The sequence below is a fragment of the Colossoma macropomum genome, unplaced genomic scaffold (genome assembly GCF_904425465.1).
Source record: "Colossoma macropomum unplaced genomic scaffold, Colossoma_macropomum, whole genome shotgun sequence".
NCBI lineage: Eukaryota > Metazoa > Chordata > Actinopteri > Characiformes > Serrasalmidae > Colossoma > Colossoma macropomum.
This window is the reverse complement of record NW_023494784.1, coordinates 10,694,901-10,713,650: the sequence shown is the minus strand read 5'-3', so window position 1 is coordinate 10,713,650 and position 18,750 is coordinate 10,694,901. Positions and strand designations below refer to the sequence as shown.

Here is an 18,750-nt window from a genome sequence, read left to right as displayed (position 1 = left end):
GTATATATATATATATATATATATATGTGTGTGTGTGTGTGTGTAAATTTGTAAGTTCTACAAACGTTTAACTTTTGATTTTAAATCAAATAAAAAATATCAAGGCAACTGTTTGCCTTAGCTATTTTGAGTTCTGCAACACTGTTTACAGTGAATGTTGTGTTCTACTCAGAATGAAGCACAGCGTTAGTGGAGAAGTGGCCTAAAATGAACCGGAACTCTCTGAAGACGGTGTAATCCTCACCTGATGAGACTGATGCTGATATTAAGGTATTTGGATGCTTAAAAAAGCATTAGGGAAGGACTGATTCATGCTCATGTTTTGCTGTTGTATGTTTAAAACCATTGCAGGTGTTTGTTATTAATTATTTAATTGAAAATTAACAGCAAAAACCAGAAGTTACTCTGTAAACTTCAAAAGCAGGTAAGGTGTCCCTAAACTTTTGACAGGTCGCGTATGCGTGTGTGTGGAGACTGACAGATGAGCAGGCTATTTGTTGGTAATCTCGGCTGTAGCTCTGGAGGCTGTAGAGTTGCAGACACATGGCCTGAGAGGCTCAGATAAGCAGAGATTCTTCACTCTGCTTAGCACTATCTCACACCCAGCCGCCCGCCTACAAAACACCACTGACAGCCATCCTTTCACTCCTACACACAAAGGACTTCAGCAGACCAGGCCAAAGAGACAGAGTCAAAACATAAATCCTGAGATGTGGGCCCAGAGTGATGGGGAAGGACAGGGAGGGACAGTCGTGCGTCACGTTTAAACAGCCTATATTATGGAAATCTGCATTTCGCATGCATTTTTGAAGTTTAATGTACAACATAAACACTGTCAAAGTTTCAAAAAGTAGTTTACTCCCCAATCCATATATGGAAACTAACCAGTTCTGAGTAACACATTTACATACAGCCATCGAGTTACTTGATGAGAAGATTAAACGTTGTGCTGTTTCTGGCTATCCGGAAGCAAATTTATCACTGCAGTCTTTCAAAGGATCCACACATCTGTGTGTAAAGCTCATTTTCCTCATGTTCTTCAGGACTGTACATTTCAGCCCAAGTTGATTTCTGACTGAGGCACAATTCGCAGTATTCGACTGCGTCATTAAGAAGACCACGTCGCCGTGTTGGTAGGTGAGCTGTAACTCTGTGGTCTGACAAAGCTCATCTCATCACCGTTACTGCAGCTACAGGCCTGCAGTTGGATAAAAACCAAGCAAAATAGACCAGCATGACCACAAACAGAAGAAAAGCTATGTAGATGCCTTACATTCAGTCTCCAGAAAACACTACGAGGAGAAGATTAGCTAGATTACTAGACTGGATGTGTTTAACCTGCATTTCTACAGAGTTCAGAACATTCCAATGTGTGCAGATTTTACAAAAACTAATAAAAGTGGCTGCCAAAACTGCCAAAGCTCTTAAATAAACTCTTATCCTAAGCTTCTTATTTGCCAGCTTCTCATTTGAATTTTTCGATCCACCTTAAATGGTGCTGCAGTTACACTGCGGTGCCTTAAACGTAGAACGAATTTCAAAAAACATCAGCTTGCTTCAATAAATGCATCCTTCATCAACAAATACTTTAAACCTTTGCTTGAAGATGTTCACTGAGCAGCTAATGAGCAGCAAAGCGAAGCTATAATCAGCCGTTGGAGCTGCTGAACATGCATGCATCTCACTGGCTGATCTAATGCCGCATCCCAAACCACACACTTCTATACTTCACCTCCTACACTAATGAGTGCACTTCTAATGGTATATATGCTATCTTTGCATACTATGAAGTGTGCTAGTATGTGGTTTGGGACGCAGTAATAATAACACGGGCAAATCTCAGCCCATTGGATGTTAGCATTATCACTATGGCAACAAATCAAATGAAATCAAGGCAATATATCAGTTAATACACTTCAAAATGTGATTTAAAAAGTAAAAAAAAAAAAAAAGTGTGTTACTGCCTTTGCTGGATCAGTTATGGCTTTATCTCAATACAAACAGCCACAGCACTGCAGAATGAACCTGATATTGCCTACCAAAATGGGGGCAGCGTGATTGTAACATCAATCTATTCGCTACTACTATCAATACAGGATGTTCCATCCAATACACAGTACACAGTAATTACAACAGCCTGTTTAATTCTAAAGGATAAACAGAGGTTGGAAAACGATTGTGTAAAAAATGAATTACTAATGATTTGGTACATAAACATTATAAGCGGACTTCAGGGATGAAAAAAAAAAAATCAGATGCAAGATAAATGTAGCATAAGGCCCATTTAAAGCAGCAGCCTGAATTGACCCCTCTGCCACATCAGAACCCTTTGCACTTCCCTGCATATGGCAATGATCTATAAATAAAAGTGAGTCAGAATATTCCTGGGGTTCATTTTCTATCTAGTGTGTTGATTTGTACCTCACTCACTGACAGTAAATCAACAAAACAGCATGAGGTATGATGTCTTTTCTGCGTGAGTCTGCAGTTGTGCACATTAACTTTCATAACATAATCTCTCTTTCACTCTCTCTCTCGCTCTCTCTCTGTGTCTGGATTAAGAACACTAGTGATCTGATAGATCATTAGACCCTCATCAGAAATAGCTAGTGGAGCAGAGGGAATCAGTGTGCGATTAATGATTAGAGTGGCTGAGTCAGTGAGTGAGTGCGTGTTTAAGTGTGTGACTCCTCTGGTGCCAGGCCAAACACAGCAGCTGCCAAATCAGCTCACTTACAGCAGGCCTGCATTAGGTTTAGTGGCAGCGGGCAGCGGGTTTATCTTGACCTTCAGAGCTTTTGCGGGAAAAGCCACTTCTATAAGGAAGCATAATCAAAGCTCAAATGCGCCGATTCTGTCTGAACCCATAAGAGAAACCATCAAAGCAGATCATGCAGGAGAAACTGAGTGCTAAGAAAGTGTAGATGAGGCAAAAAACAATGTTAAATAGTGGTAAAGTCTTTAGATTCACTCCTACGTAGAACGAACAGACTTCAGATTTTCCAAGTAATGATATTACTGAAGTGAGAAGGCTGTCAAAATACCAAATAATCAAAAAACAAGGACTAAAATACAAATATTCTGCATATATGAGGCAAAATTATCATTAAATCAACACAAATCAAACCCTATTGTATGTTGTATGCTGATCATTTTATGTCTTCCTATGTCAAGAACCCTTTTTGCTACACAATTTAAATGTGACTACACAGTTATATGAATAATTACATGGTTATTTACGTAATAAATGATGTTCACTTCCAAATTTCTCTCCATATGGACTTTCCATATTAGACTGAAAGTTTAGAATCCACATTTTCCACAGAATTTCTCTGCTTTTTTCAGTCAGCTGTGAGTGAGAAATAATGAACAAAATACAGTCATATGCAAAAGTTTAGGTGCCCCTGGTCAAATGATGTGTTGCTGATTTTCTAAGTGAAAATAAGTTACACATCCTTAACAAAGAACACACTTCTGCACATTTTAAAGCACAGTTACTGTCTACTTGCTGAATTTACTGAATTAATAACTTGGAAAAAAATGTGTCCTTTGCGAAAGTTATGGTACATTTTATACTTGATGTTTTATTTTCCAATATGTTACGACTCAGCAAATAAATAACTGTGTTTTTTAGAAAGAATCTAATATGGAGAGTCCATATGGAGAGAAAACTGGAAGTGAACATAATTTATTATACCAATAACCATGTCATTATTCATGTAATCGTCATAGTCACATTTCAATATCATAGCAAAATGTAAGTTATCGCTTGACTTCTAAGGGTTAATGACATAAGAAGACATTAAATGATTAGACACATACCAGTGCTTTATTTTTTTAAAACTATACCAGGGTTTTAGGGTTTGATTTGTATTGATAATCCTGCCTCACATATGCAGAATGTGCATTTTAGCCCTTGTTTGTTGACTAACGGGTAAAACCACCTGTTTGACAGCTCTCTCACTTATAGTATCATTACTTGATATCATTATCATTAAATGTGCACAAAAATTTTAATAGAGATGCCTTGTTCAAGTTTGTTCAAGATGTGTTCATTTATTTTCACCTAGAAACGCAATAAATGTCATTTTTGGGGGTGTTCAAACCTTTACATATGAATGAACACCACTTTGTTATCAGTGGCAACAACAACAACTTCTAATGACCCTCTACTCTGTTTCATTTTGAATATGATGCTTACTGAATAAGGAGCGTGATGTGTTCCCTGCAGAGGTGAAGCTGTGTAAGGGACTGGTCTGCCGGAGCCAGTCCTCTCTAGTCAGACCCATCCGGAGGTGGAAGGACAGGGAGCTCTCTATGGAACAGAGCAAACACAGCAGACTCCAATAGTTAAGACATACACTCACAAGCTTAAGAGCTCTAGTGATACTGACATGCAACAATACAGTTGGTTTAGTTTTAGCAATGTATTAGATAAATGGCCCATGATATGCTGCCTATAAAATAGTGGTGCCCCTGATGCCAAGCAGTTTGTTTTTGGCTTTATAATTCTATTTAGTGTGCTTTACTATTGGTACTGTTTGGTTTTATATTAATTTTCTGATTTAGATTTTAGGGGTGAGCGATATGGCAAAAATATTGTATCAAGATATTTCAAGACATTTTCACAACAGATGATATATATATTACAATGTTTTGTTTGTCTGAGATTTAAAAAGTTGGAGCATACAAAATAGAACCTGTAGTGCCACATATACAAATATAATAATAATAATAATAATAATAATAATAATAAACCTGCAACTACAATTAGATTTATTCAGTTTTACAAATTGCACTGCACTAAATGCAAGTAAACAGGCCTAATTACGCTCATTTTGTGATGAAACGTTGTTAGTCAGTGCTCTTTAAGTACTTACAATATCCACAAGAAAAGCGCACAGTGGCAAAATTTATCACAATATTGATAAAATATCATCATATTGCCCACCTCTATGTGATTTGCCTTCTTTTAGCTAAATACACGAGAAATAAAAGTAAGAAAGACATCCACATCATGCACTTCCTAGAGTGTGAACTGTGTTTCTGAACATGCTCTGTAAAATTTAACAGACATTTCTGAAATATATTTGGTTGTCGTTTGTTTTCTGTCCTTCTGGAGTGAAAAAATGCCCAACGAATGTCCAATATAAAATCAACTTTACAGCGCAACAGATAAAGTCATAACACTGTCGCAATATCAGGTTCAGCTCAGCTTTTTTCCAAAACTACAGTACTTGCCAGAATGACCTGAATGCGGTTTTATTCCAGTTTATTCCAGATGCATTTCACAGCCCATCTTGTTTGCTGATTTGTACTCAGTTCATTTGTTTAGATGTTTTATCACAGCTGCTGACTGAAAAGCTCACTAGGAATCAACAACAGGTTGAGAATTTGATGAAGCTCTGCAGTCACTCTCCTCTTCTTGTGTGTGCTAAAATATACATGTACTAACGGTTATGTGCAAAGCAGTCGCTACTCAGTAACCAGTGCTAAATAACTGAACCCTTCTCAACGAATTAGATTAGCAGTCAGAACATGTTATGTTTACTATGCTACACTTGTAAGACATTCTTTTAGTACAGAGTAGCAGCACTCAGGACGAATGGACTCATTAACTTTACCAATGCAAACTTAAATATCATCTTATAGTGTGATACAGTATATCTGGAAAATATCATGATACTGTTATTAGCACTGCCCAGCCTTATCTAGTCCTGTCTTATCTGGCAGTTGTGGGCTGGAGGTTAGGGAACCAGCTATGTGACCGGCAGGTCGCCGGTTCGATCCCCTCAGCTGACAGTACGTGACTTGAGCAAGGCACCTAACCCCCAACTGCTCCCCGGGTGCCGTAGATAGGGCTGCCCACTGCTCCGGGCAAGTGTGCTCACTGCCCCCTAGTGTGTGTCTGTTCACTAGTGTGTATGTGGTGTTTCACTGCATGGATGGGTTAAACGCGGAGGTCTAATTCCGATGTGTTTAGACACAGTTGGCTAAAAGGTTCATTTCATTTCCTAATCTTAATATTAACCTCATCTTGATATCAACCTAATTAGCATGTGTAAATACAGTGATCCAAGTGACATTTCTTATATTATGTCCATCATATGATGAGACTAGTGAACAGAGGAATACAGTAAAAAGTGCTTTTTCACAGGCCTGTGCTAAAAGGACATAATATTATTCAGCAAACCCAGCCATTCTAAGACTGCCTTTACTTTAGAAGGTTCAGAATTGGAACTGCTGTGCTAAAAGAGATACTGCGAATAAAGGAAAAAGGTCCTCAACATTTCCCAGAACCATACCGAGGCCGACTCAATGTTTTTGTTTGTGCAGCATCTGGATCATGTGATGTATGAATCCACAATACAGCTAAAGCACTAAAACATCTGCAGCACTAAATTTAGAACCCCAAACTATAATGTGAGGGTAGGAAAGATTGCAGAGCTGCACACACTAGTGCCCCAGGCTAATAATAATGCCTGCATTTCTACTGTGTACATTCCTGGAGCTTAAATTCTCACTCAGTCATGACGCTGTTTCAGCACAAGAGCATGCAGACCACTTTAACCCTTAGAATTCAGGGTTATAACCAGCGATAAAAAAATGGTCCAATTGTACATTGATTATTTCTCACTTCTAGCTCATTGAAACCATCAGAGAAATTCTTGCTTTGTTGAAAGTAACGTCGCCACGTTTTTGTAATTTCTTAGACGTCACAAAAGTACAGACTCAAACCTGGTGATACAGAAAGAATATGTAATTCATTGTGTTACTATACGACTAATTATGTACTTTTTCAACGACATAATTATCTAATGTTAACAAATGAAAAGCTAAAAGGTTTCTCAGGATTAAAGTTGTGCAAAAAGCTCAAGCAAAGGGACGACAGATACATTTGAACATATTGTAAAGTAGGCCACACGTCTGACCATATAACTATTCTGCCCCAGATGTTTTTTCCACTTTCCCTCCCTCCTTCTCTTTCATTCTGTTTTCATTCAATTTCCTCTTGCCCTCTCTCTCTCTCTGACACACTCACTTACTCTCTGCCCTACCTGAGGAGAGAGAGAGCACGGGATGAGCTCTGTTGGCTGTGCTCTCAACAGTGCTGGAGCAGGCTGGGTCTGAGCACACGCTCACAGGATCACAGGACGCACAGCTAGCGCAGAGGTAAGCTGAGGGATCTGGTCCCTGAGAGAGAGAGAGAAGAAAAATCTGAAGAAATACACTTCAGCTTATTACAAATAGATAAATTTGTATTGAATAAATTGCCATTTTAACGGCAAATGGTAAACGAGACTTAAGCACTGTTGGAGCTGGACTTGCTTCACCACAGATTGTGTGATATAATTTTGTAAGGAAATTGACTGACTTATTAATAACTGCACTACTATTAGTGAGGGAGCTCTGGGTTAAATACAATTGCTAATACATAATACCATTCACTGCACAATTATTACTGACAGACTGTTAAAAAAAAAAAACACCACACTGCAGATTCATATTAGATTAAACTCACTCCACAATTATTACTGTTAGACTGTAAAACTACACACACTGCAGATTCATACTGGATTAAAATCACTCCACAATTATTACTGTCAGACTGTAAAAACTACACACACTGCAGATTCATACTGGATTAAAATCACTCCACAATTATTACTGTCAGACTGTAAAACTACACACACTGCAGATTCATACTGGATTAAAATCACTCCACAATTATTACTGTCAGACTGTAAAAACTACACACACTGCAGATTCACACTGGATTAAACTCACTGCACAATTATTACTGTCAGACTGTAAAACTACACACACTGCAGATTCATACTGGATTAAAATCGCTCCACAATTATTACTGTCAGACTGTAAAAACTACACACACTGCAGATTCATACTGGATTAAAATCACTCCACAATTATTACTGTCAGACTGTAAAACTACACACACTGCAGATTCATACTGGATTAAACTCACTCCACAATTATTACTGTCAGACTGTAAAAACTACACACACTGCAGATTCATACTGGATTAAACTCACTGCACAATTATTACTGTCAGACTGTAAAACTACACACACTGCAGATTCATACTGGATTAAAATCACTCCACAATTATTACTGTCAGACTGTAAAAACTACACACACTGCAGATTCATACTGGATTAAAATCACTCCACAATTATTACTGTCAGACTGTAAAACTACACACACTGCAGATTCACACTGGATTAAAATCACTCCACAATTATTACTGTCAGACTGTTAAACTACACACACTGCAGATTCATACTGGATTATACGGACAATTTTAATCTGTTTTGGGGGCGCAGAGAATTTTTTTAGGCTGGACGGTGCCCACCTAAGCAGGAGAGGACTGAAAACATTAAAGGACAACCTTCTCTTTGCTCTTTGCCACCCATCTGCCCTCTGTCCTTTACCTGCACTTGACCATAATGAAGGACCATCAGTGAATAAATGAATATATCCCAATGCAAGTAAAGACGGAGGAGGAAGTATGAGGCATCTAACCTGCTGTCTGAGTAAAGACTGGCCCATGCTGAAGAGACGAGGTTTGTGATAGGTCAGTAGAGGGCGAGTACGTGCACACACACAAGTCACGTCCACCTGTGGGGGGCGCCGTCTCCGACGACACAGTCGCCTCTTCTTCTGCCCCGCCTCTCCAAAACACGTGGAATCGGCACAGGGAAACACGTCGCTGAAGCTACAGGAGACAGAGAGAATAAAATAAGGAAGAGAGAGAGTTGGAGGAGTGAGACAGAGAGAGAGAGAGAGAAAAAGAAAGAGAAAGAGAGAACGAGAGTGAGACAGAAATGAGAGAAAGGAAAGATTAAGTGAGAGGAGAAGTACATTTATTCAGTTTCTAAAGTTCATAAAAAATCACAGCCTTGCTCTAAAATGTCCATTAGTGACCTGTGTCCTGTGGGTAGTGCTGACAAAAACTGAAAACAATATTTTCTGAATATATTTTACAGTTTTCTGGTATTACATGATATTTAAGTTTGCATTAATAAAGTTAATGAACTCATGGGGCTTCATTTACCAATATCTTCCTATCTTTTTCCTTAAGTTTGTTCTTAAGAAAGGTCCTAGGTGATCTTAAACCACAGTATTGTTCAAACCTTTGTGCTCTCGAGTGTGTGTAGATTCTGTTCCTCCCTAAGAACAAATCCCAAATAAGAAAACACTGGTGACTAATCACAAGAACATAAGTGGATTTTAAGAAGAAATTTCTTCTTAAGACCAGTTGGTGAATGAGGCCCATAGTTCCTAAGCGAGTGATGCTGATCTATATGCTAATAATATTTTTTATTTTCTTCAAATTACACTAAAAGGAACTAAAATTAAATACTGTAATGGATGATAACCAGGCAGAAATCAGGTTTCTAGCAAGATAAATTACTATTTATTTATATCTATGTATTTTGACCTTTCAAAGAAGTGCTCAGCGAACAACATATACTGTAGTTATCTATGTTTTTGTTATTTATCAGTATTGCTAGAACTGCAAATTAATCTCACTATGTTACATCAAAATAAGTTTAACTGTACAGACAATATAGACTATATATTGTCTTAAACAATTTGGGCAAATTATCCAATTGTGTGTATTTTCTCTGACCTTTAGGTAAAACGAGTTTCATTTTGATGTTCATAAGCTGGTATGAATCCTAATGATAATGCCAAAACACTGAAATGAGTTGTGTATATTTCATTTTATTTAGCTCTAAAGTAAAATAAACAGTGTAATCATATTGGTGACCGTTGTGGCACTCCGAACGCCTGCTTCATTAAGCCCCGTCTTTCCTTTATCTCAGTTCTCATTTAAAAGCTACCTTATAGGACAGTTTTAGGCCATTTTGTGTCATCTTTGGGAACAACTTGGGTTAGAAATGTCAGGATTAAAGTGTCCAATATAATATTTTAAGAATGGCATGTGAACTGGGCAGCATAAGAAACAGGAGAAGAAATATAAAAAGGGTACAAGGCCACTAAAAAAATCAGCTGTCATTTCACCCCACAAAGTGTAATGACACAATCTAATGCCTACAAAAACACAGGTGCTTCTTCAACTTAACAATGAAGTTGACAAAAACAGCCTTTATGAAAACTACCGCTTATTGGAATAAGCCTTTACAAATGCTTATGCGGGTTTATGTCAGCTGTCACGAAAAGCGTATGTAATTATCATATAGACTTATGAACATGACGTACAGTAAAGTGTTAGAAACTTGTGTATATGTGAGGACATCTGCTTAAGAGTAACACCTTTTCTCATAGATTTAGGTGGTGCTTTTATAGCCTAAGGCTCCCTTTGAGGATACTGAGTCCCACTGTTTCTCCCAGTGCAACCCTGTGTCCTTTTGTCCATTTTTGTACTTGTAAGCCCATAAAGTTGACACGTGTGCAACTGTATTTTATTTTCTTTTTACTGTTTTTTATTAAAAATGATAAAACTATATTAGCTGAGTAAGACACATTTCCTATCATCTCCCTTGGCCACCCAGTAACCACACTATGACAGTGTGGCTTAAGTAACTCACTATTAGAAGGGTGTCCATATACTTTTGGTCATGTAGTGTACCTGAACCTGTTTTACTAAATCACATTACCTGGGCCATGTATGAATTTGTAGTTTCTCCAGAGCTCCAAAGCAGAATCCATAACTTTTCTTAAACTAACACTGGACATGTTAAGAGTAGAGGGTCTGTTTAGTAATACAGTAAATGCAGAGTTGTGGAAGGTGACAGTGTCCCTGCATTTTTCATGACTAATTTGTTACTCCTGGATACAAAACAGGAGCTGATTAATCCTCTCCCCAAATTCCTCTCCCAGTTGTGACCCAATAAAGTCTCATTTCTAACCTTATCAAATGAGACTGGCAGAAAATGGAAAATAACTGGGCTACAGATTTCAGTTTTCCACTATTAGAGCAGCATCCAGAAATGGGTGAAGCCTATAGCTGGACAAAGAAAGCACAAAACTGAGCAAACTCCAATACCCCACTGTTAACTTTTAACCTAGTCAGTGGAAAAAGAGGAAAAAATCAGTTCACTGAATAAAAGGAATGCTTCTGGATTTGAACATCAAGCCTTCATTACTGATCTCAAAAGTCTCAAAGTCAGTTTTCCAGTCACAGATTAAGTCTGCTGTGAAACTAATTCACACTGTCAACATGGGATTTAGATCTGAGGGGGAAAAAAGAGAGAGAGAGGCTAGTAGAAAGAGAAATAGGATGACATAGAGAAAGAAAAAGAGCAAGATGCGGGTCCAACCTGCTGAAGGGTCTTTTCTGCTGGCCTCTCCAGTGGCTGCAAATGCCTTTAGTCACAGGCGATGAGGAGGGAGACACACTCAGTGGAGCCATCAGATTTTTCACTATGTGACTCAGCTGGGCACTCTGCACACACACACACACACACACACACACACACACACACACACACACAGGTACTGCAGTTTAGACATGTGCTACAATGCATCTGGACCAGGGGTCGGCAACCCAAATGTGAAGAGGAGCCATTTTGTCCTTTCAGCAAAAATCAAACCACCTCAGGAGCCACAACATTTTATGGTTATTTTACCATCTTGGCTGTAAACATGTCTCAGTATGTGCTGATGTACTAGTATAGACTAAAAATATAACATATAAATGAAAACGCAGACTTACTTTGCTCTGCTTTAAGCTTTAGCTCAGCTATAGCCGCTTTTCTCGCATCTCTGGCAGGAAACTTTCCCACAAAAGTAGAACAGTTTCTTGTAAAATGTCTCTCAACATTCAACTTTTTACGAGGCTGAAGTCGTTTCTCATTCGCAGCTTCTTGTTCGAATTTTCCCGTTCCACCTTAAATGGTGCCTGAGGCACCAGAATGCAACTGTTGCACCATTTTTAAGGTGGAACGGGACAATTTGAACAAGAAGCCGACTTCAGCTTTGGGTCTTTTTAGTTTTCGACAGTTTCTTCTTGCAGATTAAATGTTTTAAGAAACCAGCTGGAGTGTTCATAAACGTAAATAAGTCAATCCGTCTCCAAATTATCACTGTTCGTCTTAAATCTTTCTCTTTGCCTTTTCATTAGTTGCTAGCTAGGCGAGATTGTTGTCTGTGCTATTTGTGTTGCTGTGTGACCAGTAGTCTGCATGCCAATCTTCAGGGTCAAAAGATTGGTGAATTAGCAGTTAAAGGCCACATTAACTCCAGCGTTTAAGGTCATTTATTCCCAAATCTGTGTTGGAACGATCAGCAGAGCTTTATTTTACTGCAACGGAGGATTATTTTATTTTTACCTAAAAATCTAATTCTGTGGAGCCACAGCAGGGCAGTAAAAGAGCTGCATGTTGCCGACCCCTGATCTAGACTAACTGGTAGCATAAGAGACAAGATCTGCAGTGCAGTTTGACCTGTTAAATCTAACAGTGCTGGTGAATAGGTTGCAAAATTAAAACTCAATTATCCTAAAGATTTTTGACTTGATTATTAACCACAGTTAAGTCATATCTAAAAAGTCAGTCCAAAACAATATATCAAATTGAGTGACAGGCTAGAAAAACTCTACTTTAATGCCTGATCAGGACTGTCTTGGTGTTTTAGAGCATACCTTGATTAACAGTGTGTAACTACAGCAATGTAAACAACCCCACGTCAAAAGACTTTTTAAAATATTTTAAAGCTTTTATTTTCTGGCAGAGGTCGAAGTTTAATCTGCAGTAGGTAATGGACTACAGAGATAAAGTTACACTCAACTAGGGCTGACTACGGTAACCACAGTGGTGAGTGTTATTGATAAATGCAAGTAGGAATTTGGCCAAATATGGTTATCATTTGCTAAAGTATTCTACTGTGCTTAGGTGGCTATAAAATAAGACAAAGTACTGAAGCAATGTGAGCATCTGTCGTTCAAGTTATAACCATGTAGAAAAAAGCTGCCTAGCAGCTCAGACATCCAGAGACAGTAGACTGAGAGACAGGAAAGACACCTCTGTCAACAAGCCAATCTTTCACTTTGTGAAATTGTAAAGCAGATCTTTTGCAAACTAAGTGCTGTAGTCTTTTTTCTTCCTACAGGAATGTGTTGCAGACATTTTACCACAGTTCAGGCACAACCAAAGAGACTTTGGGCTGATTTTGTGCCCCACAGCCACAAAACCAAACTGACACCAGTGTCTTCCAGTTCACTCCTGCCTAACTCAAACCAGGGAAACACAAAAGGCCACAAACACTGTTCTTCATTTGACTGTCAATGGCACATCTATGCAGAAACGTATATAAAAATCTTAAAGAGATTAACAAAATAAGTTGATGTATCTCAGTCAAGAAACCATCAGCAGATCCAGACTTCTCTTCCTGATTATAAATAACGAAACAATTTCATTTTATATTAATTTTTTATAACAATTATTGAATAATTTATAGTAGTTACTCAATATTAAGCCATATGATGTATAACTCAATAAAAAGCTTGCAGTTTAAAGTGAAAGGCAGTTAAATATATATTTAACAGAAACACATTTGTTTTTCCAGGAACATATTTTACAGAAATGACCAGACCCATGTGTACACCCATCTATTCACATATTAATTCATAAACCTCTCCACCTGCCACTTGCACAGCACCTGCTCCTGAGCCCCAGAGGCCCTAATCTAATTTGAAGTGGGGCTTTGTGCCTTTACTGCAGTGTCCAAGTACAAAAACACAGCTAGGTTGACAAGGTTTGGATTCTGGATTTACTAGTTAGCAGGGCACCTGGCAAAGGTAGCTGAAGCCAGTCTGAGCCCACCTCAATATAACTCTCTTTTATGGACATATGTATTTTTACAGAGCACAGTGTGTCATACAGAGTGAGAAACAAGACTGTTTGAGATTACTTAACAACTTGACATGGTTTGAGGCATGTGTGATGATTTGAGGCACAATTTGAGGCACAGCACAATGAAAATTGGTGATTATTAGCTTCAATTACCTATTAGCTTACATTCGTCTCTTAACTCCAGTGCCAAACTAAAGAAGCAAACTTCAGACACCAAACATGTCTTGGCTGACCAACTACATTTGGCGTAAGGGGACAATTGTGTAAATTAGATTTTTTAAACTATCATTTTGGTTTTAAATGTAAACTTTACATAAAATTACATAATACAACTGATGTCTTTCAGTGCTTCTTTTGGTAAAAACTGTGCTGATCTAACACGTTTTATTCATGTCGAACCGTTTGACACATTTAATCAATTCTAAGCATCGTTAATTCAGTACGGTGGTAATACATTAATCCTAATCGCAATCAAAATGACTTGTCTTTTTTAATTATGATAATAAAACATACAGCATCATCTGTATGATCCCACAGATGCTCACCTGTCTCTCTATGTTCCAAAGGAGGCGCGCGGGGCTGCTGGGCTCTGTGTCCAGCTCAGCGGTCATGTCGTTCATGTTCCCCGCTGTGAGTGCCAAACCAGCAGTCTCTGTCAGCAACATCTGCTGGATCTGCCTGTCTGTCAGGGGCCGCGACTCGGCCAGAACTACATTTCCCTGCAGCAAACGACAACAGAGCCATGGATTGACTGTGACAGAACTAGCCCATGATTTCCGAAGTGCTCAGGCTTTGCTACAGATAATGTGATTAGCAGCAGCGTGAAATCAAATCCACACCATCACACTGCCAGGCAGATTAATTAGGTCCTAATCTGTGACAGGACCATCCAACACATGCACACAGGCATCAGGGTAAGACGACAGGAGTAAAATGAGTGCTCACATCACAGGCTGACTTCACGATTTGAAAATGTTGATTCATAAGGAAATTATTTAAATTAATTCAATTATTATTTTTTTTCTTGTATGAATTTTAACTACATAACATACTTATAGGCTCAGTGTTTGATAGCAATTCTTTAGTTACCACAAACAACAAAAATTACTACTACTGCTACACCAAAATAATAATTACTATTATAGTTACTGTTGTTACTGTGTTGCTATTATTATTATTATTGTAAACATGTGACGGGCCATGTGAAGCTGTGTTGCGGGCTGGTAGTTTGAGACCCCTGGTTTACACAGTAGCAGGATATAGTGGACATTAGCAGTCAAACACATTTTTATAACTGGGAGGTTTGACAGTTTTATTTTGGTCCAAAAAATGTGCATATCACTACCAAAACCTTGCATCTCCATTTTTCGTCACTTTTCAGTTTTTGATATAATTTAAAAAAAACATACTGTTTTTATATTGTGTAGCAATTTCAAGATGAATGGACCAACGGCCCCGGAAAACTGTCTGGTTCCATTGACTTACATTAAAAGTAAAGTAGGTTTTTTCCAAGTTATCATTTTGGAGATACAAGGTTTTTGTCCGACAGCAGCGATATACTTTTTAAAATATTATTATAATCGAATAAATTCAAACATTCCAACATGGATAACCTACAGATCACCATTCCAGCATAAGGTGCGGCAGTTCATTACCTTGGAGTCGAGGATGTGCTGATGGAGCTCTCCAAGTTGCTGGATCCTGCAGTCCAGTTCAGAGAGCCTGAGCTGCAGCCAAGTCCAGCAGCTAGCCAGCTCCGCTCTCTCACATTGCCACCTCCACTCACAGCCCAGACAGCTAAGAGAGAGAGAGAGAGACAGAGAGAGAGACAGAGAGAGAGACAGAGGGAGACAGAGAGAGAGAGAGAGAGAGAGAGAGAGAGAATTATAAATGATTTTCCACATTATAGTCTTTTTTTTAAATCAGATAAAATTCAAATGAATCAGCACTATTCCTGTTAGCCATAGCACTGTCCTGGATAACTCCAGACACTGACATTGCTGTGTGAATAACCAAGTCACAGAACACAGCTTTGGAAGTGGCTGGCAAGCAAGCAAGGCACAGACAGACCAAGAGGTGCACTGCCCAGCTAGGTTAGCAAGACAGACTAGAGAGAGATACACTGCCCAGCTGGCACATTATGTTACAGTTATTTTGGAGGCAGTCGTAGGCTGGAGGTTAGGGAACCAACTGCATTGCCTCCTAAACCTTGAAAAAACTTATAAATAAAAAAAAAAAACTTACCAAGAATAAAGGCTCAATCTAACCACTGAATGCTGCTAACTACAGTGTTTATAGTAGTCTTTAGCCACTTAGCTAGTTATATGCAGAGTGGTTACTACGCACATTATGTAGGGCCCTGCAAATTACGCAAGGAGCCTGTTTCATCCTCGTGTCAAAGCTGCTTACTGTTTACGACTTCGATGAAGCAGAACTATCCATCTGGTCACAAAAAAACACCATGAAAGTGAATTGTGGGAATAGCAACCAGGGAAACAAGTGCCCTTGAGCAAGGCACCTAACCCCCAGCTACTCCCCAGGTGCTGTGGATAGGGCTTCCCACCACTGCCCCTAGTGTGTGCGTTCACTAGTGTGCATGTGGATGTTTCACTGCACGGATGGGTTAAATGCGGAGGTGCATTTCCCTGTTGTGGGATTAATAAAGGGTAACAAATTATTTGCTGACATCAAACTAGGAGAGAAAAAAAGTTTCCCTGGTTGCTGTTCCCACAATTCCCTCCCATGGTGTTTTTTTGTGACCAGACGGATAGTTCTGCTTCATCCTTTCATCGAAGTTGTAAACAGTAAGCAGCTTTGACATGAGGATGAAACAGGCTCCTTGCGTAATTTGCAGGGCCCTACATAATGTGTGTAGTAACCACTCTGCATATAACTATTAGCTAAGTAGCTAAAAGACTACTATAAACACTGTAGTTAGCAGCATTCAGTGGTTAGATTTAGCCTTTATTCTTGGTAAGTTTTTTTATTTATAAGTTTAGAATAAACTTTTTTTTAAGGTTTAGGAGGCAATACGGCATTAATCTCTCATTTCAACACCTTTTGAAAGTTTATCTGAAGACGTGATGCCAGTTCCAGAGGACACAATCAGTGCCAAGCAGTTTTTATGGTTCATTATGATCTAAACATGCCAGAAAGTGTCTGGTTCCCTGGGCAGAACCCTGACTTTTGACCAAGGGAGCTCTTTGAGACATGCCATATGACTGTACAGCTGTAAACGTGCAGTAGGCTTGTCAGTCTTCCCACACATTTACAATGGCCCAGTCTGCCTCCAGACTAATAGGAAAATTCCATGAATACTTACAGAGCAGTGAAGCAGCAGTGAACACACTGTATACGCACCCCCCCACACACACAGTGGGGAGTTATGAGTCTGACGTCTCCTGCTGAGACACCAGGCCTCCTGGTCACCACATAACCAAGCATACCCCCTCAGAGCCCACAAGCAGCAATAAGACACAACAATAACACATGGCTCTTTGCTGGAATCATAACATGTGGCCAACATTTCCCTCACTGCATAGGTTGGATATTAATTCTTAATGCGGCAGCAGGTCTATAGCGGAGTAGTGCTTTTCCTTATGAAAAGCTGCTCCTCTCATATGGGCACTGGGTCCATGTGTACTCAAAAAAATATTTAAGCCCAAAAGTTAAAACTTACGTATTTTAATTGCATGTCAATTTTCCATTCAATTTAAAAATGTATAAATCCGATGTAAATTTTTTTTTATAAAAAAGTCTTATAATTTATGTTTCTCCATCATGTTCAATGAACCTGAATGAATTAAATAACGTTTAAATTACAAGTACTTGTAAGATTTATGTAAGTATTTCTAAGTGTTAATAGTACCTTCTGTATTCACAGCACAATTACTTAGACTGTGTAAATGTATTAAATGACAATACATGTTAAATTCACAAACATTAGTTGTAGTCCGAACAGTATTTGCTGAGGTGCATTACAAGACACGTGTAAACTTTAAAGTCTGATGTGAAAGAAATAAACATAACTTTATATATTTCAGCTGTGCTTAAATTCCCTGGCTTAGAATTTCTACTCACTCGCAACTGAACTACGAATTAAAGCAAATGTTAAAAAAAAGCAACTACAAATTAAAGCAAATTAAAGCACATTCCTATTGAGGTGCAACTCTCATGCTAACCATCATGCAAGTTAGCAGCTAATGCTATCAGTCACTTCATGCTAACATGTCGAGGTCACCTACACTTACAAAAACCATGAACTGTTGATTTGAATATTGATGGAAAACATCTTTATTTACTACAGTTCACAATAAATCACTCCCATTGTTTATTTAATCTACCTTTTTTTAAGTTAATGGGCATCACTATTTCATTGCAGTTGCACTGTATAACAAAGGATGGAGGAGACTGTACAAATATAAAGAGCCATTTTATGTCCACCAGGCCAGCTGAAGCAGTTTCCTAGTTGATGATGCGTTTCCTGTTACTATTGCACATGTGCAGTACCTCCTAATAAGATTCAGTGGAAAAATCTAACAGGCCTTATACAATTCAATTACATCAGTTTTGGATTCATCCAAATTGGGTTGCTTCTCATGAAATTAAATAAGTATATTATGTTTTTTTAAATAAGTTTCATGTAAAACATTTGCTTAATGTTTATGATGGCCGTAAATCATTTATTTGAGTGTGGGTGAGCTTTTGCCTTTTTTTCCCAAAGGGTTAGCACTCCATAACTAAACTATTTTAAACTGTGAATATATGTGAAACTTAAAGAGACAGTTTTGGGAAAAAATCTAATTTGCACAATTTTTCACTCACTGCAAATTTAGTCAATGTTCTGCGTCCAGAGTTCACTTCCTGAGTTTTGTACCAGAGCTATGAGGCAAATGTAGCTAATATGCAG

At 38.5% G+C, this 18,750-nt stretch overlaps 1 protein-coding gene across 1 annotated transcript in view; it reads right to left on the bottom strand.

Annotated features, from left to right (window-relative positions):
* The window catches only part of kansl1l (KAT8 regulatory NSL complex subunit 1-like), a 48,144-nt gene that overhangs the window by 13,270 nt on the left and 16,124 nt on the right, over positions 1–18,750 (bottom strand). Inside the window, exons 4-9 of the mRNA XM_036577605.1 lie at positions 15,497–15,638; positions 14,387–14,560; positions 11,310–11,434; positions 8,545–8,737; positions 7,059–7,194; positions 4,202–4,315 (exon numbers count right to left, since the gene is read on the bottom strand). Coding sequence (XP_036433498.1) covers positions 4,202–4,315; positions 7,059–7,194; positions 8,545–8,737; positions 11,310–11,434; positions 14,387–14,560; positions 15,497–15,638 — 884 coding nt within the window. The remainder of the gene's footprint in view (positions 1–4,201; positions 4,316–7,058; positions 7,195–8,544; positions 8,738–11,309; positions 11,435–14,386; positions 14,561–15,496; positions 15,639–18,750) is intronic.